This window comes from Crocuta crocuta, unplaced genomic scaffold (genome assembly GCF_008692635.1).
Source record: "Crocuta crocuta isolate KB4526 unplaced genomic scaffold, BGI_CrCroc_1.0 scaffold16, whole genome shotgun sequence".
Taxonomy (NCBI): domain Eukaryota; kingdom Metazoa; phylum Chordata; class Mammalia; order Carnivora; family Hyaenidae; genus Crocuta; species Crocuta crocuta.
The window spans coordinates 2,070,642-2,092,994 of record NW_027531893.1 but is presented as its reverse complement, the minus strand read 5'-3'; the positions used below and the strand labels follow the sequence as shown (position 1 = coordinate 2,092,994).

Genomic DNA, 22,353 nt, shown 5'->3' with positions numbered 1-22,353 from the left:
TTTTAGGTCAAACTACACAAGAGAGGCTCATCTTAAAAAATCCCCAACACCAAGAAACTTGGTATTTTCCCTTCTAACTCCGCTTCCAGGTTCACTCTTTACAATGCTGAGTGAAATACAAGCGTTTTTATTTGGTCCAAACAATCAAAGTAATTACAAGGACAGGGTACAAAATAAACAATGTCAAGGTCCTCCTTCCTCCNGTTTCTCAGCCTTCTTCTTCGTCACTGTCTTTCATGGTGATGCCCTGAAGTCCTCCTCCTTCTGAGACCGAGGCTGTAGCCTCCTCTACCGTTAAACGTCTGTGCAGAGTATCATAGGTCTTACTGTTCAGGGTGCCCTCTAACACACCCTGCAGTCGGAAGTCCCTATAGGTTTTCTGGAAGAAGAGAGAATCTGCTTAGATAGCTCACGAATTGTATGTATGGATGTCTGTAGGTACACTCAGTTAGCATTTCAAAAATAATGTCGGACAATTCACTAATGGATTCAGATTGCAGGTGCCCATGTCAATCAACCTGTTGGTATATTTCTGGGGAGAAAACGAAATGAGAGACCTCGATCCTGCTTTTCAAACTAGAATCACTCTGAATAGATCAGATGTTGTGAGAGATGACAGGTGAGCTTTCCCTCGAAATACTAATTGCACAGACTTCACTCTTTGAACAGCTTGTAACAAAGGTAAAATGATATGCACTTATGTATATTTTTTAAGTGAAGGAATTCTTAGTTTTTCAGTTGAGATGACTTTAATACTGAAAAATACATTTTATGAAATGTATTAGCTTTTGGGGGGAGGTGTGGAGGGAGATAATTAATCCTATTCTCAGTCAAAGAAGTTTGCATTTTCAGCATTTGTGAATTATAAAATTAACTTATAGGTACACCAGGTACACATTTGTGTACACATAGAAGTCTGTATGAATTCTGCCCTTTCCTTTTGAAATTCCCTTGGAATGTGAAGTGTCAAATTCTGGTATAAAGCTTCCACAGACAGTAAATACAACATATATTTATAGTTTCTGTGAAAAGCCAATTATCATCTGATGTATCATATGTCAAAAACAGAACAAACATCATGTTAGTGTTTATATCATGAATCCTGAGAACAATGACAGGAACAACAGAATTCCGGGTTCTGTGGCACTTATGATGTGTCACCTATAAAGCTTCCCTTATTTCCCTTATTCCTTTATGTGCAATTTTCCTCATATAAGATTTTTCTGCGACCAAATAGGACTGGTGTTTTATTACTTATTTTTAAAGTTGTAGGAAAAGTCTAGAATTAGTTCAGTGTGGAAACAAAACACAAATGAAGATATCCCATTGTGTAGAGGCACTTCTAAGGCTTTTAATGCTAAATATCTTTCAAGATTTTGTTTACTGTCCTATGTTAGATTTAGAATAGTAAGCCTTCAGGTTTCAATGGATTGGCCTCAAGTGTCAGTATCAACATGCCACCATTGTTATGTGTTTCTAGTAGGTATTTTTTTGTTTTCTGCTTTACACTTACTAGATTAAAAAAAATCAACTAAGAAGGAATGATGTACTTTCTGGCCCAACGTTACAAATCCAGTAGCTGGAAATTAACACAAAGACATGCTTGATCCATTCAACACAATATATGGAAGGAAACTTTTAATATTCACACAGTTTAATTGAAGGTACTTATTCATATGAGGTAGGAATTGCTGATGAATAGCATCTTAATCCTCTTCATATACACATCTGGCTTACTAAGAGATTTCCGGGAAGAAATAAAATCATTACAAGGTCGTGGGGCTATTAGTATTTTCACATTTTATTGTCCTGTCTTCTTTAATCTGACTTATGTATGCCCCACAGTATCATTACAAGTTTCAGAAGCTATACCAAAAGCAAGTATGGAGGGTGAATAATAATTTTTTTCTCATTTGTATCATTCTTATACATAAAATTCATATTTGAAAAGTCTGTCACATGTCCAGAAATAAACTGAACTGTGAGAAATACTGTATAGTATCAGAGGTATCTTAACAGCAAATACAAATCTGATTCAGAGAGTGGTTTCTTAAGTGACCAAAACTATTTTTACTTACATTTTAATATTTTAAGATACTTACACCCCACCATCCTCATCTTCTCTTCCTAAGGTGTTACTCTCATTACTACTAAGGTAGTACTCTCTTACACCAAAACCTATGGTCATTTGCATCAAAACATATGGAAATGGCTCTCAAGGGCAAGTTTTGTCCAGAAAATCTGGTAATTAATATATATAGTATTATTACCACAGAGATTTGTATTTAAGACTAACCGTTGAATAGTTTGATTAAAAATATGTCAAGTACACAGAATATTCATGTGTAGATAATGTGTCTGACATGAAATATTATTGTTCCATTGACAATTATATACTGAGTTTATAAGTTCTACTTTCTCAATTCATTAGAATTGACTTTTCTTCGACTTAGCTTAATTGTCAGTAAGTTGACCAGGACAGATTTGTATTGTGGGTCTGTGGTCCTGAAGGCTTTCTAATTTATATGTAATTCAGACTCTACTGCCTCATTTTATCACCAAGCAATAAGCAGTTAGGGGAGCTGCAGGACTGGTATCCTTGCGATCTCTCTCTCCTTCGAATTCATAAAATATTATTGGCTCTCCGACATCCTCTGTGGCTGGCAACGAAGGTCTGCTTAGCTCTTCTTTAAGACGAGGGCCCGCCACCAGGTGCTGCTCACTTGTCTTCTTTTCGCCTAGTAAAAGCAGCAGCTGACCTACATTAACTGCTTTTAAATGTCATAGAGCCACAAGGGAGAACCCGAATCCATCAGCCACTTGGATTGTTTGAGGGTTCTGTTTTTCCCCCCTCCTTCAATAAATCATTCTGATGCTAAAACTTTGCAAATGACTTTGTGGCCCTAAACTCTTTGCGAATCTGTTAGTGGAGTTTGCTTTTTTTCCTCAGTGGGCACCATGGACAAACTGGTTAGGATCTGAGTGTCTCTGCGGGCCAAAGTTGGCTAAAACATACATCTTGATGGTATCTGGGTTTTGTGGGTAGAGAAGAATGACAATGCCTGTAGAGCAAAAAAAAAAAAACAAAACCAAAAAACAACAACAACCCAGCGGCTTGGCTCCTTGGTGGAATGCACTACTCTGTGGCAACATGCAGGCTAACGCCGGGGGATGTGGATGGAAGGAAAGCCTACTCAGGGGCCTTCACAATTGTATACGTGTGCTATTTACACCTAATTTTTTATTTTAGAGAGAGAGCATGCAGGCATGTGTGCAAGCGGACAGGGGAGGGCAGACGGCGAGGGAGAGACAATCTTAAGCAGGCTCCATGCTGTGGAGCCTGACATGGGGCTCGATCCCATGACCGTAAGATCATGACCTGAACGAAAAGGAAAAGTTGGACACTTAACCGACTGAGCCACCTAGGCACCCCATATATATGTGTTATTGAAGAGCTTCTTAAATTCACTGAAAAATTAACATTATAAATATAACAATATAGGTTCTAAAGAATTACGAATCTTTGTATGAAATTGGCTAACATCTATTTATATTCAAAGTAGGAAACAATCAAAACATTAACTTATTAATTCATCATGATTTTCTTTGTGAAAATAATAATTTTTAATTATTAAATAAAGCTCTACAATTTGATTAAATGTATTAGCCAGAGAAAGGATTGGCTGAGTCTGGGGACTTGCTTGTGAAAAACAAAGCATGGAAAGTCAAACATATTCATGAACTGTATTTCCATATTTATCCGTCTTGACTATTGGTAGCCATAATGAAGAATATGTTTAAGATAAATTGATTGGTGTAGAGCACAATGGAAATGCCACCGCATAATTCGTGACATTATCGCTTTATTCTGCTAAAGTATTCACTGGTGTTTGATCCTTAATTGTAGTGACATGTGTGACTATGAGAAGAGGAAGAGCTTTGAAAGAAACAAATGATGGGCTAATTAACAATATTTGTATTCTAAAAACAAAATAGAGAGCTGAACAATCCAGCCAAAAAGTACTAATCAGCCAAATACATAATTTCTGACATCTTGAATGCAATAGACATTAGCTTGAATATATGGCTGATCGTAAGGTAGCATTTAATCCCAGTATTAGAGTACAGACTGCAACCTTAACATACACATATATTTAGAAGGTACACACAGATTCTGATTCTCTTTCAGGAAAAACAAACTTCATTTGAAAGCTCTCCGAGTTACATTAATAGAAACAAGGAAGAAACATTGCAGAATCGAAGGCAAATATGAATGTATTATACTATGCTTTCGGTTTCTTTGTAAAACAAGTTAACACCTGGTGAGAAGCGTTCTGAGCCAAAAGCATTTTGTCCATTAAAATGTAATATGTTCAGAGGTATTCAAAATTAGTGGGCGGCTATAATTTTACTTGTTCTTTGTGACTAATCATGATTGCTATTACTGTGACATTATAGGCCTGGTTCTATATTCCGGTAGATTTGCCAATTTCTCACTTTAGAACAGAACTTTCCTATTTATGAGTCTTTCTAATTTATGATAACCCGTGTGTCTATTACAAAAGAATTTGTATTCTAATTAGACAATAGGAACCTAGAAAATGATGGAAAATATTTTAATGTGGATAAAACTTAATGATGGAAGGCAATAGTTCCTCTCAAACTTTAACATCAGAAGCATCCAGAGGGCTTGTTAATATACAGAATGCCAGGCCCCAGAATCAGAGTTTCTGACTCAGTAGGTCTGGGGTGGGGCTCAATAATGTGTATGCCTGATGAGTTCCCAGGTGATGCTGATAATGATAAATCAGGAATGACACGTTGAGAACCACTGAGTGTGTGTGTCACATATACACATACGCACACGTAAATATAAACATATACATATTTGTACCTATATACACACACACATAGAGGTATATGTAAATCCCATTTGACAAATGGCACTAAAATGGAAGTAAGGTCATCTTTTTAAAAGAACAGCTGATTCTCAATAGCTTGTTTTTAATCATAAGGTAGGATTTGTCTCAACTGTAGGAAAAAGTCATACGTGGGGCAAATTTTGTGTTTCCACTAGAATTACAAAGTGCGAAAAATTGTGCTAAATAAACATATTACTTTAAATACTCACTAAATATAAAACGTATGTTATTACCTTTTCTCTTGAAGTGCAAAAGACAAAATGGCCTTAAGTGATGGGACACTTGTTGGTAGTTTGGGATGGTCCCCAACACTCAAACTGATTATCTCTTACATGTGGGAGGGGCATGGTTCCAAAGGAAGTTAGACAGTGACAATGTTACTTTTGTGTCAGGATGTAACAAAATAATGGACACTGTCCTTATGCTGTGGACAAATACAATTCAAAAGCCCTCATGGAGAACCTATGTGGCTCAGTTGGTTAAGTACTGACTCTTGATTTCAGTTTAGATTGTGATCTCATGGTTGGTGAGATTGAACCTTGCTGCTGGCTCTGTGCTTACAGCATGGAGCCTGCTTAGGATTCTCTCTCGCTCTCTCTCTGCCCCTCCCCACGTGAGCACATGCATGTGTGCCTGTCTCTCAAAAAAAAAAAAAAAAAAAAAAAGCCTTCGTAATGATATTAATCCTAATAAGCATGAAGGAAATGTATTAGGAGGAGAAAACATTTTTATACTTAAGAGAATAAAGACCAAGTTACTGTGGACCTACCTACTACAATCAGATAAATGTGCCAGAGGCTTTGTATACATTAGTCACATTTAAAATGTGACTACTTGATAAAATATCTTTTATTTATTGCAGAAAAATTTAATTTTGCTTGATAATCTAACTGAAAATGGAAGTAAACAGTGGCATAGCATTGCTGAGAGCGATGTTTTTAAAGTACTTACATCTACTCAGGTGCATCACATACAATTTTCTTATATGTCAATATCTAGCCATTATTCTTTATAGCTTGGTGGGCAATTCACATCTCAACACATTTTGTTTACCTTCACAATCTTGATGAGCGTCTTCAGTTGGTAAATATGAAGCTGAAGGTCTAATCTATCAGCCAACCAGACACAAATGACTTTCATGGAACTGCTGTACCATTGCTGGAAAGAAGGATGGGGGCAGAGGGGAGGAGAACAGAAAAGAAAACAGCCTCTGCAGTATTCATGTAACAGATTCGGTAATGAGGGGGTAATGAAACACTCTGAAATGACCACAGATCAGCACTTGAAGTCAATAATGCTATAATTTCCTGTTAACAGAATTGTATGTTTTGCTAGAAAATCTGCTAAGTTGACCTAGGCTGTTCTCTACATGAATTAACATTAGTCTTTCAGCTGTAACATATTCATGGGAAACCGTGTTTTTGCACTTGCAGGCCTAGAGGCCTGCTTTGTAATTGGGAGGTAACAATGGGCACTAAATACATGCTATGGGACTGAATGGACTTCCAAACAGCAGGAAAAAGCAGGTAAATTACTTAGGACGGGAAATTTCTTATTAGCCTGTATGTTATGTAAAAATCAATGAGTAGATTTATGCCTTGACACATGCAGTCAATACCTAGAAATAACATTTTACACAAGTGATGGTGAGACATGAACCTCAATCATAACTTTATCCACTATCATTGTTAAGTATTTGCCAAGATGTTTTAAAACCACCTTAAGATGTGAGACCTGAGGAAGGAACATTATTCAGGATGGAACTGTTGTGTCTATAAGACTCAAAAAGAAGATGTCAGTTGACCAAATTATGAAAAGGAAGAATTGGTTTCATTATGCAAGTGTTTTTGGAGGGTTCATATTTTTCTCTCTGTTTATTACCACTCTCCTAAGAGGAAAACCGAAATTCTTCTCCAATGTTAACTTCCTGCTCCTATATAATGTCTACGAGTTTAGTAGAAGAAATTTGTTCCTGCCTTTTTTTTTTTTTTTTTAAAGGCAATCTGCCATTAGTGGTGATATTTTAAGGGCTTCAGCACTACATGCTAGAGCCAGGCTTAGGTAGCACTGGAAAAATAATAATGCTACTTATTCAGATAATCATAAGAAATCTCAAAGCCCATTCAGCACTTTGGAAATGACGAGAGTTTTCAGGAGAGAAGGGATGCTGTGTCTTGTTTGTAAACACAAACACAGTGACACAATACATCATGTCTGTGTGGTACATGTGTCTTAGGTATTCAAACACAGAGAAAACTCATAAAAATATTTTTCTTCCGTATTAAAATAGTAAATTCAATTTCTAAGAGAAACCTTACATGTTACAAGTAAGTCTGAAAATATCTGGACTTGTATTTATTAACCGTGTTCTGACAAAATTTGGTATAAGAAATGGCATTTTAAGCATGAATTAAACATGAATTAGTTTCACATTTCATTAGACTCATTTCTATTAATTTGTTAATACACTGAACATACATGCATAAAATGAGATAAGGTAATTAAAATGAGTAACTGATTTACTAAATATTACATCACATAGACGAATGAAAGTTTCAGGTTTTTAAAATGTGAGATAGACTAGGATTTAAAAAAATATTATTCATGTACCTGATTTTGCTCATTCCTAATGACTACTTTCTTAATTTTCAGGACATTGTAAAAGTATCAGAAATAAGTTTTACAAAATAAGATACACTCCTAAATTCTTTTAAAAAATTGCTAATAAATTCACTACTTCAGCTGAGATATTACTTTCTAATGGTACTTAAATCCTATATTTCCTTATTTCAAATTATTTATAGCCTCAACCTTTCGAATTCTATTTTAATACACACAAACACTCCCAAGTATTGGGGATACTGAATATGGGTATACTATATTAAGACCCTCACTTCCACACCACTCTCCAGATAATTTGAAAGCTAAAATGTAGTCACAATGGTTATAACTCTTAAATTATAGTCCTTCTGCAAGAGATAATGTATTTTTTTTGTTGGGGGAAACAAAATATGATATATGGTCTAGCATAACATACTAGTTAATCTGTCAGACTATAAAGTTACTGTATTTATTGTAAGTTTTATGAATTTGAAGGAAATGAAAATGCTTTCTTAAAATTACTCCATATGCATCTTTATGTTCTTAAAAATCCTTACACAATTTAAAATTAATTTAACTCATTTTCCCATTACACATCAACGATACTTATGATTAAGCGATAATCAAAAGGGCATCTAATGTAACACAGAAATTTATTATTAATATAACTTCTTTAACACAATGCCAAAATTATTAACGTAGAGAAAGCTAAGTTGAGAATCAAATGATCTGAAGTTAACTATAAAGAGAGAAAAAAAGAGAACCACTGTTAAGTAAAATTTTAAAGGCAACCAAATTATAAGAAAAATTCTGTAAGAAAAATAATTCTATCAGATACAAATGCCTATTTTTTTGGTCTCCAGGTCAAAGCATTTTGAAGATTTTCAGCTAAAACAAGCAAATAACAAAGAGAAAGCAGTACTTTCGCTCAGGGTTTATGTTGCTACTAAGAACAAGCTAACAATAAAAAACCCACTAGGACTGCTTCTTTCTTGTATGTAATGAAATAGACACACACACACACACACACATGCGCGCACACACACACACACTCCAAGCAAATAAATAAGCAAACAAATAAAACCACCAAACAGAACTCTCCAGCACTTTCCTATTTCTGGTGCTGGAACTGACATGTTCCTCTCTGGGGTGCTGGAATACGGTAGGTCCCATTTTATACCTTGACAAAAAAGTCAAAGGTAGCTTTGCGGCATCTCCCCCCACCCCAAACAAAACCAACCCTCCAACGTTACCAAGGGAAAAAGCATTCAAAAAGGGTGAATGTCCAGTAAAGTGTAAATGTTAGAAAATGTCCTTTCGTTTCGGAAAAGTTAATTTTATAAAATAATTCGGCAGACGATTCACGTTCCCCTTCAGGGGATGACAAGGAAGGGGCGCTGTGGTCTGCACTGAAGTCATGGGTATAGCATTACTGCTTCATTCTTTACTTTGGTCTACTTGGGAATAAAGCAGTAAGTGTATATTCTACATGTTTTTCCTACATCAATCCATGACAGCAGCCTACCACTTTAACAAAAAAAATGTCTTTTTTTCTCTTCTTTTTGTGGTTCATTCAACTCCTGTAAGGGCATGCATTACTCACTTCATTTTCTTGAGATATTTCTTTTAAAGCAAAAATAAAAGAGAAGGAAAGGCTAGGGTTGACTCTGTGAGACCCCTGTATTTATTCACACTTATTGTGCATGACTGTAGACTGGTAAATCATATTAGCAGCCCGTCTCCCCATCAAGCTGCTACTTGCTTTCCAGCCCTGGGAAGGTTCAACAAATCAACAGGAGCACGGAAAACAGAACATCAGTCTAATCTAGTGTTTAAGGTGAAGTTTTCAAACCCAATCTAAGAAGATCTTTAGAGCAAGCAACAAGCTGAAGGGCTCAGAAGGTGGTATTGACAATGAAAGATTGTTGAAATATTGAGAAGCGCAGCACTTGTGCATTTTTAATAACAAGAGGGTCAACAAGGACACAGCTCCCTCAGTGCCAGGAGTTGCCACTGACTATGGAAATTGCCACACCAGGGCTATAAATGCTTGCAGTTCATCAGCTTTCTTAAACAGTTCATCAGCTTTCTTAAACACCCTGAACCCCCTCAGTGGACCTTTAGTCTTGAATTAACAAACCAAAGCAATGAAAGAGGGTGCAGTCTGAATGGCTGGCATTGATCCCCAACTGTGTCAGCACTGCTACAGGCCCTGAAAAACTCTCTCCATTGTCAATAGAAATTGACAAACCTCCTCTCCTAAATAGTGCAGCTGAGCCGGCGGGATCCACGCAGCTGTAAAGGGCTCTGCTCTTGGGGCCGGGGAGCACTAACAATGGAACAAGCATGAGCTCTTTGTCAGTCCCAGACTCGGCAATTTTCTAACAAGGATTAAAGTTGTTTCTCCGCGGTGCTGGTGAAAAGAGATTTAGCAACATACCGTGCTTTCTTCATGCAAGTTAAAGAGAAGTAGTTAAGGAATTTCATTATTCTGTTGACTAGTGGAAATATAAAACAAATATATTAAATATGCAAACTCCCTTTTCCACCTAATTTATAACATTTCGGAGGGTGATTCAATTAAATGTAACACTTATTGCCTAGAAACAAGCCCTTCACATTAATTTTGGAAGTTTTATTTTTAAAAAGTCCAGCTGCTGGCCACCTGGAATGAAGTCTCAATACATACTAATGCACAATGCCTTTAGCCCCTCTGTGGCTGATATTCCTAAATCTGAACCACAAGACCACATACGGTTTATATATCACGGCTGCTTCAAGCAAATGATTTCTGTCAGAATGTGGATTCTGATGATGGTGGCAAGGCAGAAATAGCTGCTTTGCTAGGGAGCAAATCTATGATATATTTTCTGCTTAAGTGTTTAGCTTTTTATTGATTATGAATTGGTACAACTAGTTGATATATTTTCATTCTTCTCCAGCTATGCTCAACTCAATAGGTGAACAACAGGGAAAAAAAGAAAAAGAAAACCAAGAGATTTTAGTGCACTAAGATATGGAACAGCTAAACTTCTATGGTGTGTATGTATTTCTTCATTTATTTCAAGGCAAGCTGTCTGTTTTATAAGTGTTGAGTCACCAAGTTCAAATGCAATACCATCTAGAAAATGTCCTAAGGTGGAAATAGGTATTTTTTTTTGAATGCCAAGTTGAATGGGATAAAAGAACAAAAGATATTTTTGAAATGCCGAAGGTTTTGCTAAGTTGATAAATGCAAGGCATTCTTTAGTATCATTTTGTAGTTTTGGAGAGCAACAAACTATTTAGAAATGTTAATGCCCTACAGTTTCACCAGTATATTAAAAAGTAAATATAAATGCTTCACTGTACATTGACTATATCTTCTGTCAACACTGCATCTATTTAACGTAACTAAATTCGTTAGTGGCCAGTCACTTCCCATTTCTAAACACTAAAGTGCAAGCTTTATATTTATGGTAAATTTGAAACATAGTACCAGAACTCCCCCCCATATGAGGCATCCCACCGAAGCGATGCTATGGGGCTCTCCATAACACACACCTGAAACACAAGCATCTATAAAGTTTCAAGTGCGGATTTTTTGTTGGCTTGGAATAGGAGTGAGGGCCACATTTCAGGAAAACAGAAACCGACCTCTTATGGTTAAAAATACAGGAAGTGTTCAACCCAACCTATACCTATCAAGATTCCCAGCTAGACCCAGAGCCGTTGGTGGGGGGAAAGACAGAGACTTGCACCTGATCATGGAAGCGGAGGACTGGCTGTCAACATGGCAGAGAAGGACATAACATAGAAGCTGAGAGGTGAAAAGGGCCAGCGCCTTTTATGCTCTGTCTGCCTGACCAAGCCAGTCCGAGCTGGCTCTGTTTCAGTTTTCTCATCTGTAATATGAAGGGTAGAGTCTGTGAACCTGGCTTTTAAGTAAGAAGATTTTGATGTTCTCCACAAATACTATAATATTAGATTTGATTGTCAGAATAAAGGGCATAATTAGAACCAACACAGTTTGTGATTCTTGCAAAAAAAATGAACTGCAGGGAAAAGCCAATTGTCACACTCTTTTACATGGTGCTTAAATACAGCTTTATTCTTTAAAAAAAAAAAATGCAAGTCTAGAGTTCCAGAACTTTCTATCACCTGTTCTTTTGTTTGTTATTAACTTACTTTGGCCTTTTAATGAAGCGCAAATATATTACAAACAGAAAACAAAGTGCAATGAGGAATGAATGAGATTTCTCAAGAACTGTGAGGTACAGTTATTCATCTCTATTCTTTTATGAATTCTGATTATAAAGTCATCTGATTTTTCAAGTCCTCCCTGGGAAATTTAATGCATCAGTTAAAATTTCATTTACTTCTGAGAACAACCTTCATGAGATGGCTGTTATTTTTCCCATTTTGCGTACATGGAAACCTAAGCTTACATAGGTAGGAATCTGAGTTTATATGAAGCGTGTTATTCAGGTTTATACAATAGGTATGCACGGCAAGGTTAGATCTATATCTTATCTATACGGATACATGCTTCAGAGTCTGTACTCATGACTGCTAGGCTATTACAGTCCCTTCTAGAAAACAGTCTGTTCTGTCAATAAAATCTCTGATTCTTTACAGGCAGTTTGCTGCTTCCAGCAGACAACTAAGAAAACAACCTCTACCATTCCTGGGGGTTACTGATCGTAATTGTAACACCGGATTGTGAAGTAAACAGGAAATGCTTATTAATTGTTTCAAAGAAGTCTACCACACTCTCTCTCAAGTGAATGCAAGCCGCATTTCCAAAGACCAAAGACATTTTTAAACCTAATACGGTAATATGTAATGCAAATCAATTCTTTCAAGAACCACATTTCCTTAGGATGACCGACCCAGTGGTTCTTCGGCTATGCCTTTCCCACATGTCCCATTCTTAAGATTTTAAGTAATCTCTATGCCCAATGTGGGGCTTGAACTTACCACCCAGAGATCAGGAGTTGCAGGAGCTACTGACTGCACCACGCAGGTGCCCCACGCCATGCCACCCTATTCTTAAGATGCCTTAAGGTGCTATACAGCTTAATGCTTAGAAATACTGAGAAAGGGTTTTTTCACCCACTGTAACAAAACAAGGCAACATAGGAAAAAAGATCTTTGGTTCATTCATAATGGGGCCTGATCTATATATGCAGCTTTCTTCATCTTTTTTTTGTTTTTGTTTTTATAAACACAGAGGAGAGAAGCAGTTGATTCATATCATTCTTCTTTCATATTCAGTGACACCCTCATATTCAGGGTGGTTTTCATTTTCTACTTCTATCAGGAAGTCTGCGAAGAAGAGCTTATGAACATTTTGAGGTTTTCTTTGAGTTAAGAAAATGTAATAAGTGCTAATAACATGTAAGGACTGGCATGTAGTAGGTACCTAATAAATGTTTGTTAGAACACTGAAAAACTTTCCTATTCTTAAAGCTCAATACTCCCCCCCCCAATACTTTCTCTTTTATTTATTTTTTAAATTTTGAGAGAGACACACAGAGAGTTTGCACACAAGCAAGCAGGGGAAGAGGCAGAGAGAAAGGGAGAGAGAGAAGCCCAAGCAGGCTCCACACTGTCAGCACAGAGCCCAGTGCAGGGCTCAATTCCATGAACTGTGAGATCATGACCTGAGCAGAAACCAAGAGTTGAACATTTACTCAACTGCGCCACCTGGGTGCTCCCATATTTTCTGTTAAAAATGCAGGGGTGCCTGGCTGGCTCAATCAGTAGAATATCCAACTCTTGATCTCAGGGTCATGAGTTTGAGCCCCACAATCGGGATCGTAGAGATTACTTAAAGAAATGACAAAAAAATGTATAAATATCAATATATCTCTAGATGAATTGCATCCTCTTAAGTTACGAAATACAAGTTACATAACGGGATACCTTCCGTAAATTGGGAGTTGTACAAGTACTTTTCCGCTACCATTTCATGAATCCAAAATTCCCCTAACTTCAAAGTGTCCTGAAAGTAGTATTATTAAACTAGCCCGTCTTTCCCCACAGTACACAAAGAGCATTGAAATCAATATTGTTCTTTATTATTCATTATATTCAAGTAGGCAAGTGCCTCTAAAAGTTTATTCTGGGGCTCTTTTCCTGGTGTTAAAAAGATCCATTACAAAGTGAAAATTTCAGATAATGAGCTGTTCCCCTCTCTCCTACTTCATGACCAGTGATGGGGTGCATGCTGGTTTGGCCAATTTTTTGACTGAAATGACTCATCACTGGCCTGGCCAAACTCATTGGTCGGTCCAGTTATCCTGCTCAAGGTACCAGTATGGGTCACATCGTCTCTGAATGGTTCATTTGGGCACTACGACCTTTTTATCTGGTTGAATGAGCCGTTTTGGATACTACGTATACAATTTTGGCCAGTATCACAGTTAAATTCATAATGTAGGATCTGAATAAAAATATACATCAGATTCCCAGAAGGGCTTCTACTGAATGGCACAACCCTTAGAGAAAAATCTCGGCCTGAGGATTAACTATTAGCAGGTCTTCCTGCTTCAGTTTCCTTATAGAAATGGGAAACCAGCTTTCCAAAAATTATTTTTTGGGAGCGCTGTAAGGTCTGAACTAACCAGCTACCATTCAGTCTCCAACTCACGGCTCACTCCCACAGGATCCATGCTCAGCAAACTGAAAGACCTGACCCTCTGCTGCATGTTCTCTAAATCTGGGATTTCTAGGCATGACAGTCCCTCCGTCTGGACTTCTATCCCAAGGTATGGTTCCCCGGCCAGATCCATGCCAGCCTCTGAGACTCATTTCAACCACTATTTCTGCTAGGAAGCCAATACTATCTCTCACTAGGCAGCATTAGATGCTCGCATATTTCCTGCTCCTAGAATGCTGTATAGGCATCTATAAGAATATTGTACAATGGGCTATACGTTTGCCTCAATGGGCTATGCGTAAACCCAAGGCAGTAATCAAGTCTTATTTTTACCCTGTCCCCAGCCCTTAGCAGACTGGCACACAGCATACCTTGCATATCTGTTGAAAGACTGAATACTTTAGAACACTTGGAGATACACAGTGCTACATATATAATAGTGAGAGTGCAGCTTTTTAATAGAAAATGGAGAGTATCAGAGCCAGGTTGTTGACTTGAATTGCGTGTTTCATTGATAGAAAAATAATTTAATAGATGCAGAAGTTGTAGAAATCACCAAAAAGTAAACGATGGCATTTGGCTAAAGAAACTGAACATAAGACTAAAACGGAGCTTTAAATGGGACTGTCTAGTTTCATTTTAAGTGATGAATTAAATAAAGGAGAAAGCAGTGTAAACTAGTAAACCCCTGTGTCTATGACATACATGAGTATCCACATACATAGTTTACACGCACAAGATCTAATAATACTACGTGTTCAGACATTGATGTGCTCGGCTCTTGGAGTCTCTCATGTGAGCAGGCAGCTGCCTCACCAGCACGTGCTCTGAGGGACTGAGCCCCATTCCTCGGGGTTATCTAGGGTTGTGGGGGCACATCGAGAGGATGGCTGCCAGTGCTGCCTGTGCATTCTTACCGCCAAGTGACATGTCCTGGGTGACTGCTATACTTGNTTTGTGAGCTCTTTTTTTTTTTTTTTTAAAGGCAGAAAAATATCATTGCTATGGCCTTATTGACCTCAGTCTAAGGGAACATGAGAACTCTCCAGGGACCTGAAACAAGCCTGGCTTTTGAGTAAAGAACCCATGAAGGGTAGAGAGGAAGAGTGTGTCCTCATCTCGTGGTCATGGCATTTGATACTGCAAACAGTGGAGCAGGGGACGAACCTTGCACTGGCCCTAACCTTTGGCAAGTTCCCAATCTTCCACTTGAAACAGATAAATGAATTTCTTGAATCACTATTATCTCTTTTGAAAGGGAATTAAGTTTTAGTTTTCCATAATACATCCATTTAGAAGAAAATATGTTAATGCCTATTTGGAGATGAAAACGTCAAACATTTTAATGAGAAATTAACTTTTTCAAAAGACCCGTTTGATCCTAAAAATGTGAGCTTCTTTAAGACAGGGACATGGTGTATCTTGTTTAACATTACCACACAGCATGTGGCCTCTACAAAATAAATACTTGGGGGGGGGGCACTTTAAATGATTAATAAGGGGAGTTTCAATTTCCTATTTTATTCAGAATCCCATCGTCACTGTGACAGAGATACTCAACTGTGTGGGATAAAGCAATGTTAAACTTTTTTTTAAATGTTCATTCTTGGGAGAGAGACAGTGGGGGGGGGCAAAGAGAGAGGGGGACAAAGGATCCAAAGTGGGCTCTGTGCTGACAGCAGCACAGTTCATGGGGCTCAAACTCACGAACTGTGAGATAATGACCTGAGCTGAAGTCAGATGCTGAACCGACTGAGCCAGCCAGGTGCCAAACCTTTTCGTCCCAGCATTCACCACGATTCCATATACACAGTAACCGAATGGTGAACGAGATGTCTCCTCATGCATCCAACACATCAACTGAATGGACATTCTACATCAATAAACATACACATTACACGCATATAGTATGGGCAGTCGCTGAGGGGAAAGCCAAGGAGCTGCAGGGAATATATGGAACCACATTTCTGAGGATCTGTAGAGCAAAAGTATGGGGACGCTATATATTAGACTGCGGGAAGTAGGAACGTGGCTAGAAAGAATCTTGTTCAACCACATTCAAACACTGCATCCCATTCCTGACTCAAAACCCCAAGCATGACAGAGAACGCTTAGAGACGTTTCAAAGGACAACCCCGAAGATGATTAAAGGGCTAGGAAAGGGGCCTATGAAGGGAAGTCAAACAAACAGGGATTATTTATCCTGGAGGAGACAAGTATGACAAGTGCCTTAATAACAGTCTTCATATATTAGAAGGATTATTCCCTAGAGGATGCTGGCTGCCTGCTTTTTCTCCTCTAATAGGAAAAGGGAGAATGGGTTTCAAAGATAGCATGAAGAAGTTAGGTGAGATGGGGTTAGAATTTTATTCCAAACAAAATATTTTGCCCATATTAACACAGTAAAATGCAGAGGGTCTCTTACCTAGAGGTGGGCCATAATCAGGAAATTAAGGGCTCTCTCTAGGTGTTGATAGGTACCTTTGGATAATGTTCTTTTATAGAGTTTTCTTTCAATGCATTCAGTAGACACATCTAATAATGGTTCTGCCACAACAGCTCCTTCCCTACACAGATTTTTTTTTTTCCAGTTGGACTTAGCCAATGGTGGCTGGCAGTCTGGCTGCCACTGCTGTGTCCTCTCGTGAGAGGCACCAGCAGGGATGCAGCGAAGGCTTGCACAGGAGGGCCCAACTGAGGAGGAGCTCAGAAAGCCACCACGGGACGTGGCCTTAAGGCCCTGTGACATTTGCTGCTGAAGTCAGGGTTGAAGAGAGGGAGAGCAGTAGCTACCAGTCCTACAAAAGCATTACACTGGTCAACTGACAGAGACGCTGGGCTCAGGGGAGTCCTGGGTAGTTTCAGCAATAACTCACTTGTGGCCAGTTGCAGCACAAGCATGCAAAATCCTTGTGGGAATAATAGGCTCTGCGTGGAGAAGTCACAATTTCCAGACCGTCTTAAATGTGGAAGTGGCATGAAACCAACACTAAATAACTTTTAAAATGCTCAACGTGTAATCATTTCAACCATCTTTTAGAACATCAGTCACAAAAATATTCTACTTTCTTCCGTGACCATTAAGTCATTGTTACTGACTTGGGTGAATGAATGCTAATGCACATTTACACATTTGGGGTTTAGAAAAATTTCTCCATGAAATGAAAGTTTTGTCATCTTCCATTCGTCGGAGACAATTTTACCCTTGCTAAGAGAGTTTACGTGATCAACGACAATTTTTTTTTCCTATTCAAGCAAAACCTCAGATCAGTTCACATGTGAGATTTTCTTTCTTTTCTCTTCTTTCTTTTTCTTTTTTTTTTTTTTAAATTCTGAGCACAATTAAAGGTGAGTTAAGGCTCTGGTGGAAATCTAAAGAGCATCGGCAAATCTGAGCACTGCTCAGCTTTTGAATTGCTTTTTCTACTTCTCAGTTCTTTTAAATGGTTTTCTATGGCAGGGACATTTTTCTTAATTAGTCACAGCTAATTAGTGTTCTGGCATAGACAAGTAATCAGAAATGTCAGAGCTGCAAGGCTACATCTCCCTAATCCTTTGATAATAATTTAGCCTCCTGGGAGGGCCCCAAGCTGCGGTAAGTAGTGACTGACAATAAGGCAAAATTAGGTGGGCAGCAGACCATTAGGATAGAAAAATAAAAAGCACTACCCAGTCCTGCTGAGCGCCATCAGGCAACTAACTGCACTGCCAGATGAGGTGCCTGTTTAAGCCTGTGTTGTTAATTAGCTGATTCTCCCAGCCCCGCCACATATGTCCAGGTGCCTCATGCAAAGACGTCTATTTCTGGGAATGCGCCAAATGACAATTGTGTCTCATGATCACATTTCAAGAATATAAGGAAGAAGCCCACATATTTCTTGAAGATTCTTTTGAATTATCAAAGAAATGAGATCGACACGCTACAATACATTTTCTCGTGGAGTTTCTTGTAGGCAATTAGGCACGCGTAGCTCAAGTTTCCCAGGTTTTAATTCACCAACAGCTTAGATTCTAAACGAGGGCCTCTGGTGGCTCCGAGCTGCGTCTGGACTTGCCAAAGCTATTCGGGCACCCACCGTACACCAGAAAGTGGATCCTTTTATAAACTCTTATACTTACAGATAATAACTTAACATTAAAATAAAGATTATTAACAAAAATGAACCAGACAGCTGTAATTCGAGAGCAGGGGTTTTAAAAAGAAACAAACTCCGAGGAAACAAGTCACTTAGGAGCAAGCTGGGGAGGACCTTTACCGAGGCAGACAGGACCATCCACAGAATACATCTGACTAGAACGATCTTTCTTTTTTAAGCATTTTTTTTTTTGTTTTTGCCTTTTTAAAAAAATTTATTTCCACACGCGAGAGAGAGACAGTGTGAGCAGAGGAGGGTCAGAGAGAGAGGGAGACACAGAATCCAAAGCAGGCTCCAGGCTCTGAGCTAGCTGTCAGCACAGAGCCCGACGCGGGGCCTGAACCCACAAACCATGAGATCATGACCTGAGCTGAAGTCAGATGCTCAACCAACTGAGCCACCCAGGCGCCCCTGACTATAACTATCTTAAAAGAGGTCAAACAACTTCAGCGCGAGACCAAATACTGTAGGTAAAACAAAGCAGAAATATAGACAATTAAAAAAAAAAAACCAACCCCAAACACCTGGGGAACAATGTGTCAAAGCCGCTAAATAACAGTGTCAAAAGTAACACCGATGACAAACGGAGATCAAACTTTTTATCTACCTTTAGGATGTAATGAGGCACCAGCATCTATAACACAGCCATGTTTAGAAATACATGATCTCAAATAGCCTCAAGTCCACCATTGAACATATTATCCATCCTTTCTTATTGAGGAAGAAGGAAGGAAATGGTTATGACATGGGATGAACCTTTAATTTTGAATAGTGACAGGAAAATCATGGTTGGGCATAATGGTCCAACAGTTGATGTTTCATATTTGAATTCTTTTTATACAGAGACAAAACCAAAAGCAAATTCTCTGTAAAGGGAATCTATACTAACTTATGTAGTTTATGGAACTTCCTAGTCATCTGAAAGTGAGATATTATTGAAAAGAGGAAAACTACTATTTTTAAATCGACATTCACATACAAGAGGATATTATCTATAGTATCCTAGAGTTCTAAGAAATGCAAGAAGACAAAGGAATATTCAGTCTTTATGGGCTGCAGTCTGCATTTCTCATAAAGAGGCTGATTACACACACAAAGAAATTTATCCAAAGGACTGAAAAAGTAGAGTCAGTTTTAAATACATGTCCCGGAGGAAGGGCATCATGAAGGAAATTTTTATCTAGCAGCCACTGTTATCCAGGCTCTGTTGATTTCAACTATTCTTATGAAATCAACATGATAATAAACTGAATCTTTAAGGAAGTTAAGAATAGTAGTGCTGATCTTATGGAGGATGAATAAATTCCTGAGTCACAAAGTTTGGGCATCAGTGTGAAGCACTGCATTAAAAACTTCTGAGCATTTCTGCCTTTTCTTTCTTTTTTTAAAAAAATTTTTTAAAATGTGTTATTTATTCCTAGGAGAGAGAGAGAGAGAGAGAGAGAGAGAGAGAGAGAACGTGAGCAGGGGAGGGTCAGAGAGAGAGAGGGAGTCACAGACTGAAACGGGCTCCAGGCTCTGAGCTGGCTGTCAGCACAGAGCCCGACGCGGGGCCGGAACCCACGAACTGCGAGATCACGACCTAAGCGAAAGTCGGACGCTTAACCCACTAAGCCACCCAGGCGCCCCTCTGCCTTTTCTTATTTGGGACTCAGAGACAAGAGCACAAAAATGGAAAATGACTTTTATTTTGAAAAACATATTCTCTTGTCATAGGTTCAGTTTTTTTTTTCTTTGTATGTTACCGTATCTTAAAATGGCTACTGAACTCATTTATACAGGTTAGGTCAATTTTACTTACAATTCTTAATTTAGAGTTGCTTTACTGAAAAGACTTCTTTTCAAGCAAAGTCCTGAGAAATTAATCCTTTATAAAAAACTATTTGGATGGATATAACCGATGAGCTATCATTTGAAGAATTACTTTTAATTTTATAAGACATCACCACAATATTTAAAAAAATCTCATTGAGATGAAACTCCTCAACAATTAAATATTTAATCAGTTTATAACACAAGAGAACGTTTAATCTGCATGATTTACCAATTAAATACTGCACCCTGATGTGTCCTCAGCAACACGAGAGCTGAAATGAAACTGTTTCAAAGGGACTCAGGATGGGTAATGCCCAAGAAATATGCAAAGATTTAGAGAGGTAGGTGGGTTTAATGTACATCCTGGACAACAGAATGATTTCGGTCAGCCCCGAACTACCTCCAGGTTGTAATATTCCTGGGCATCAGGAAAGGGCCAGTTGCACCTGGGCAATTACTGCCGAGGTCAGTTTCGACTCTGGAAACACCACCGCTGTCCAAACCAGAGACCCCAAGCCGTGCGGGAACTACTCAGCCTCTCTCCTGACACATGGGTACCTGAGGCTCATACTGTGTGTCCTGAAGCCTGAACGTGGAGGAAGAAATATTACTGGAGACATTCAAAAATGGAAGTTAATAATTAGAAAATCTTCGCCATACTTCTATATTGGGATTAGACAAGTTGTACATGGTTTCGATTTGATAAAAACTTTAAAGAAGTTGCTGACGATGGTGTTTAATATGTAAGAGAAAACACACTAGGGCAAGAGAGATTGTGTAGAATGCTGAAAACCCATTTGGCGCATCCATGGTTTCTCTTACCACAGAAGAACTTCCTTAAGATTTTTCTTACCCAGATAAGACACAGTTTTTCTAAGTTGAAAATGTAGACTTAACATGTAGATTTTAAACTCCGCATGTATAAAGATGACCACTTGAGAGGAAGAGAGAGTCTCTGCTTAAAATATTCTGGTCACTCAGAGAGAGTGAGCAGGAATATGAAACGGATGAGTTCCAACTATTTTTCTCAATTTGGGCTTCACAGTCCTGGTGGTAGATACATGGAATGTCATGGTACAGCTATTCTCGGTAATATTTATCATTACTGCTAAGATTAATTGATAATTTAATTTAGTTGGTTTAACATCTGGAAGATATTTCAGAAACCACCTGCAGTTCTAGACCAACTTCTTCAGTTTATATGTACTAACTACACTGAGTCTTAGGCAGGGGTCATAACTTCTTGACACTCACTCTGTCAAGGGCAGAACCGTGGCTGGAACTCAGGTTTGTGGATTCCTGATCCAGCCCTCTGCCATAGTACTGTGTTACCATGTCCAATTTTGTAAGTCTGGTGGAAATAGCATAGACTTTGAGACTGGAGACACACAATTTCAATGTCTGATTCAACAACGAACAAGTCACTTATCTTCTATGAGTGGGAGATTCTTTAACCTGAAAACAAGGATAAAGGGGATGATGGCATCTAGCTCAGCAGGTTAGAAATGATGTAGGTAAAGCACGTAGCACATTTCCTGGTACAAAGAGGTGCCGCGGAATGGCAGTGATGAAAGTGAGGGTTAGTATTATTATTTTGATAATTTGAGATGATTAGGGATATACCTTAATACAAACTCGGTTCCTTCTCTTAACAGTATGGATTTGCCATTATTTATTTATACTTTTAAAAATTTATTTCTGTGTTACACAGAAAATGTTTTCGAAGTTTACTTATGGAATGAAATAGAATGTCTTGGTTCTCAGTTCTAATATTAAGCTTTTTTGGTCTTGCAAGGGAACATTTAGCTTTAATATTTTAAAATTTAATGTAAGTCTAAAGGTCACCCTATATTTAGGGCTTGAAGATAATACACATTTTAATCAATCCCGTCTTTAAGACTCTGAAGTTAAGGAGGGGCACCTGGGTGGCTCAGTTGGTTTAGGGTCTGACTTCAGTTCAGGTCATGATCTCACTGCTCGTGAGTTTGAGCCTCACGTAGGGCTCTGTGCTGACAGCTCAGCACCTGGAGCCTGCTTCCAATCCTGTCTCCGTTTCTCTCTGCCCCTCTGCCCCTCTCTTGCTCGCGCACGGTCTCTTTCTCTCAAAAATAAATCAATGTTAAAAAAGTTAAAAAAGACTCTGAAGTACGCAAAAGCCCTTTCCGTGGAGGCCAAAATAATAATACTGGTTGTACACAATGCTTGGGAAACTGGACCGTGGCTTATGGCTTTGTGA

At 38.4% G+C, this 22,353-nt stretch overlaps 1 protein-coding gene across 5 annotated transcripts in view; it reads right to left on the bottom strand.

Moving 5' to 3' along the window:
- Positions 1-206: 206 nt before the first annotated feature.
- Positions 207-22,353, bottom strand: part of CADPS2 (calcium dependent secretion activator 2) — a 397,782-nt gene continuing 375,635 nt past the window's right edge. For all 5 annotated transcript variants that reach the window (XM_077773241.1, XM_077773245.1, XM_077773242.1 and 2 more), the window contains 2 exons: positions 5,976-6,080; positions 207-379 (listed from right to left, as the gene is read on the bottom strand). In XM_077773241.1, coding sequence (XP_077629367.1) covers positions 209-379; positions 5,976-6,080 — 276 coding nt within the window. In that variant the 3' untranslated portion in view covers positions 207-208. The remainder of the gene's footprint in view (positions 380-5,975; positions 6,081-22,353) is intronic.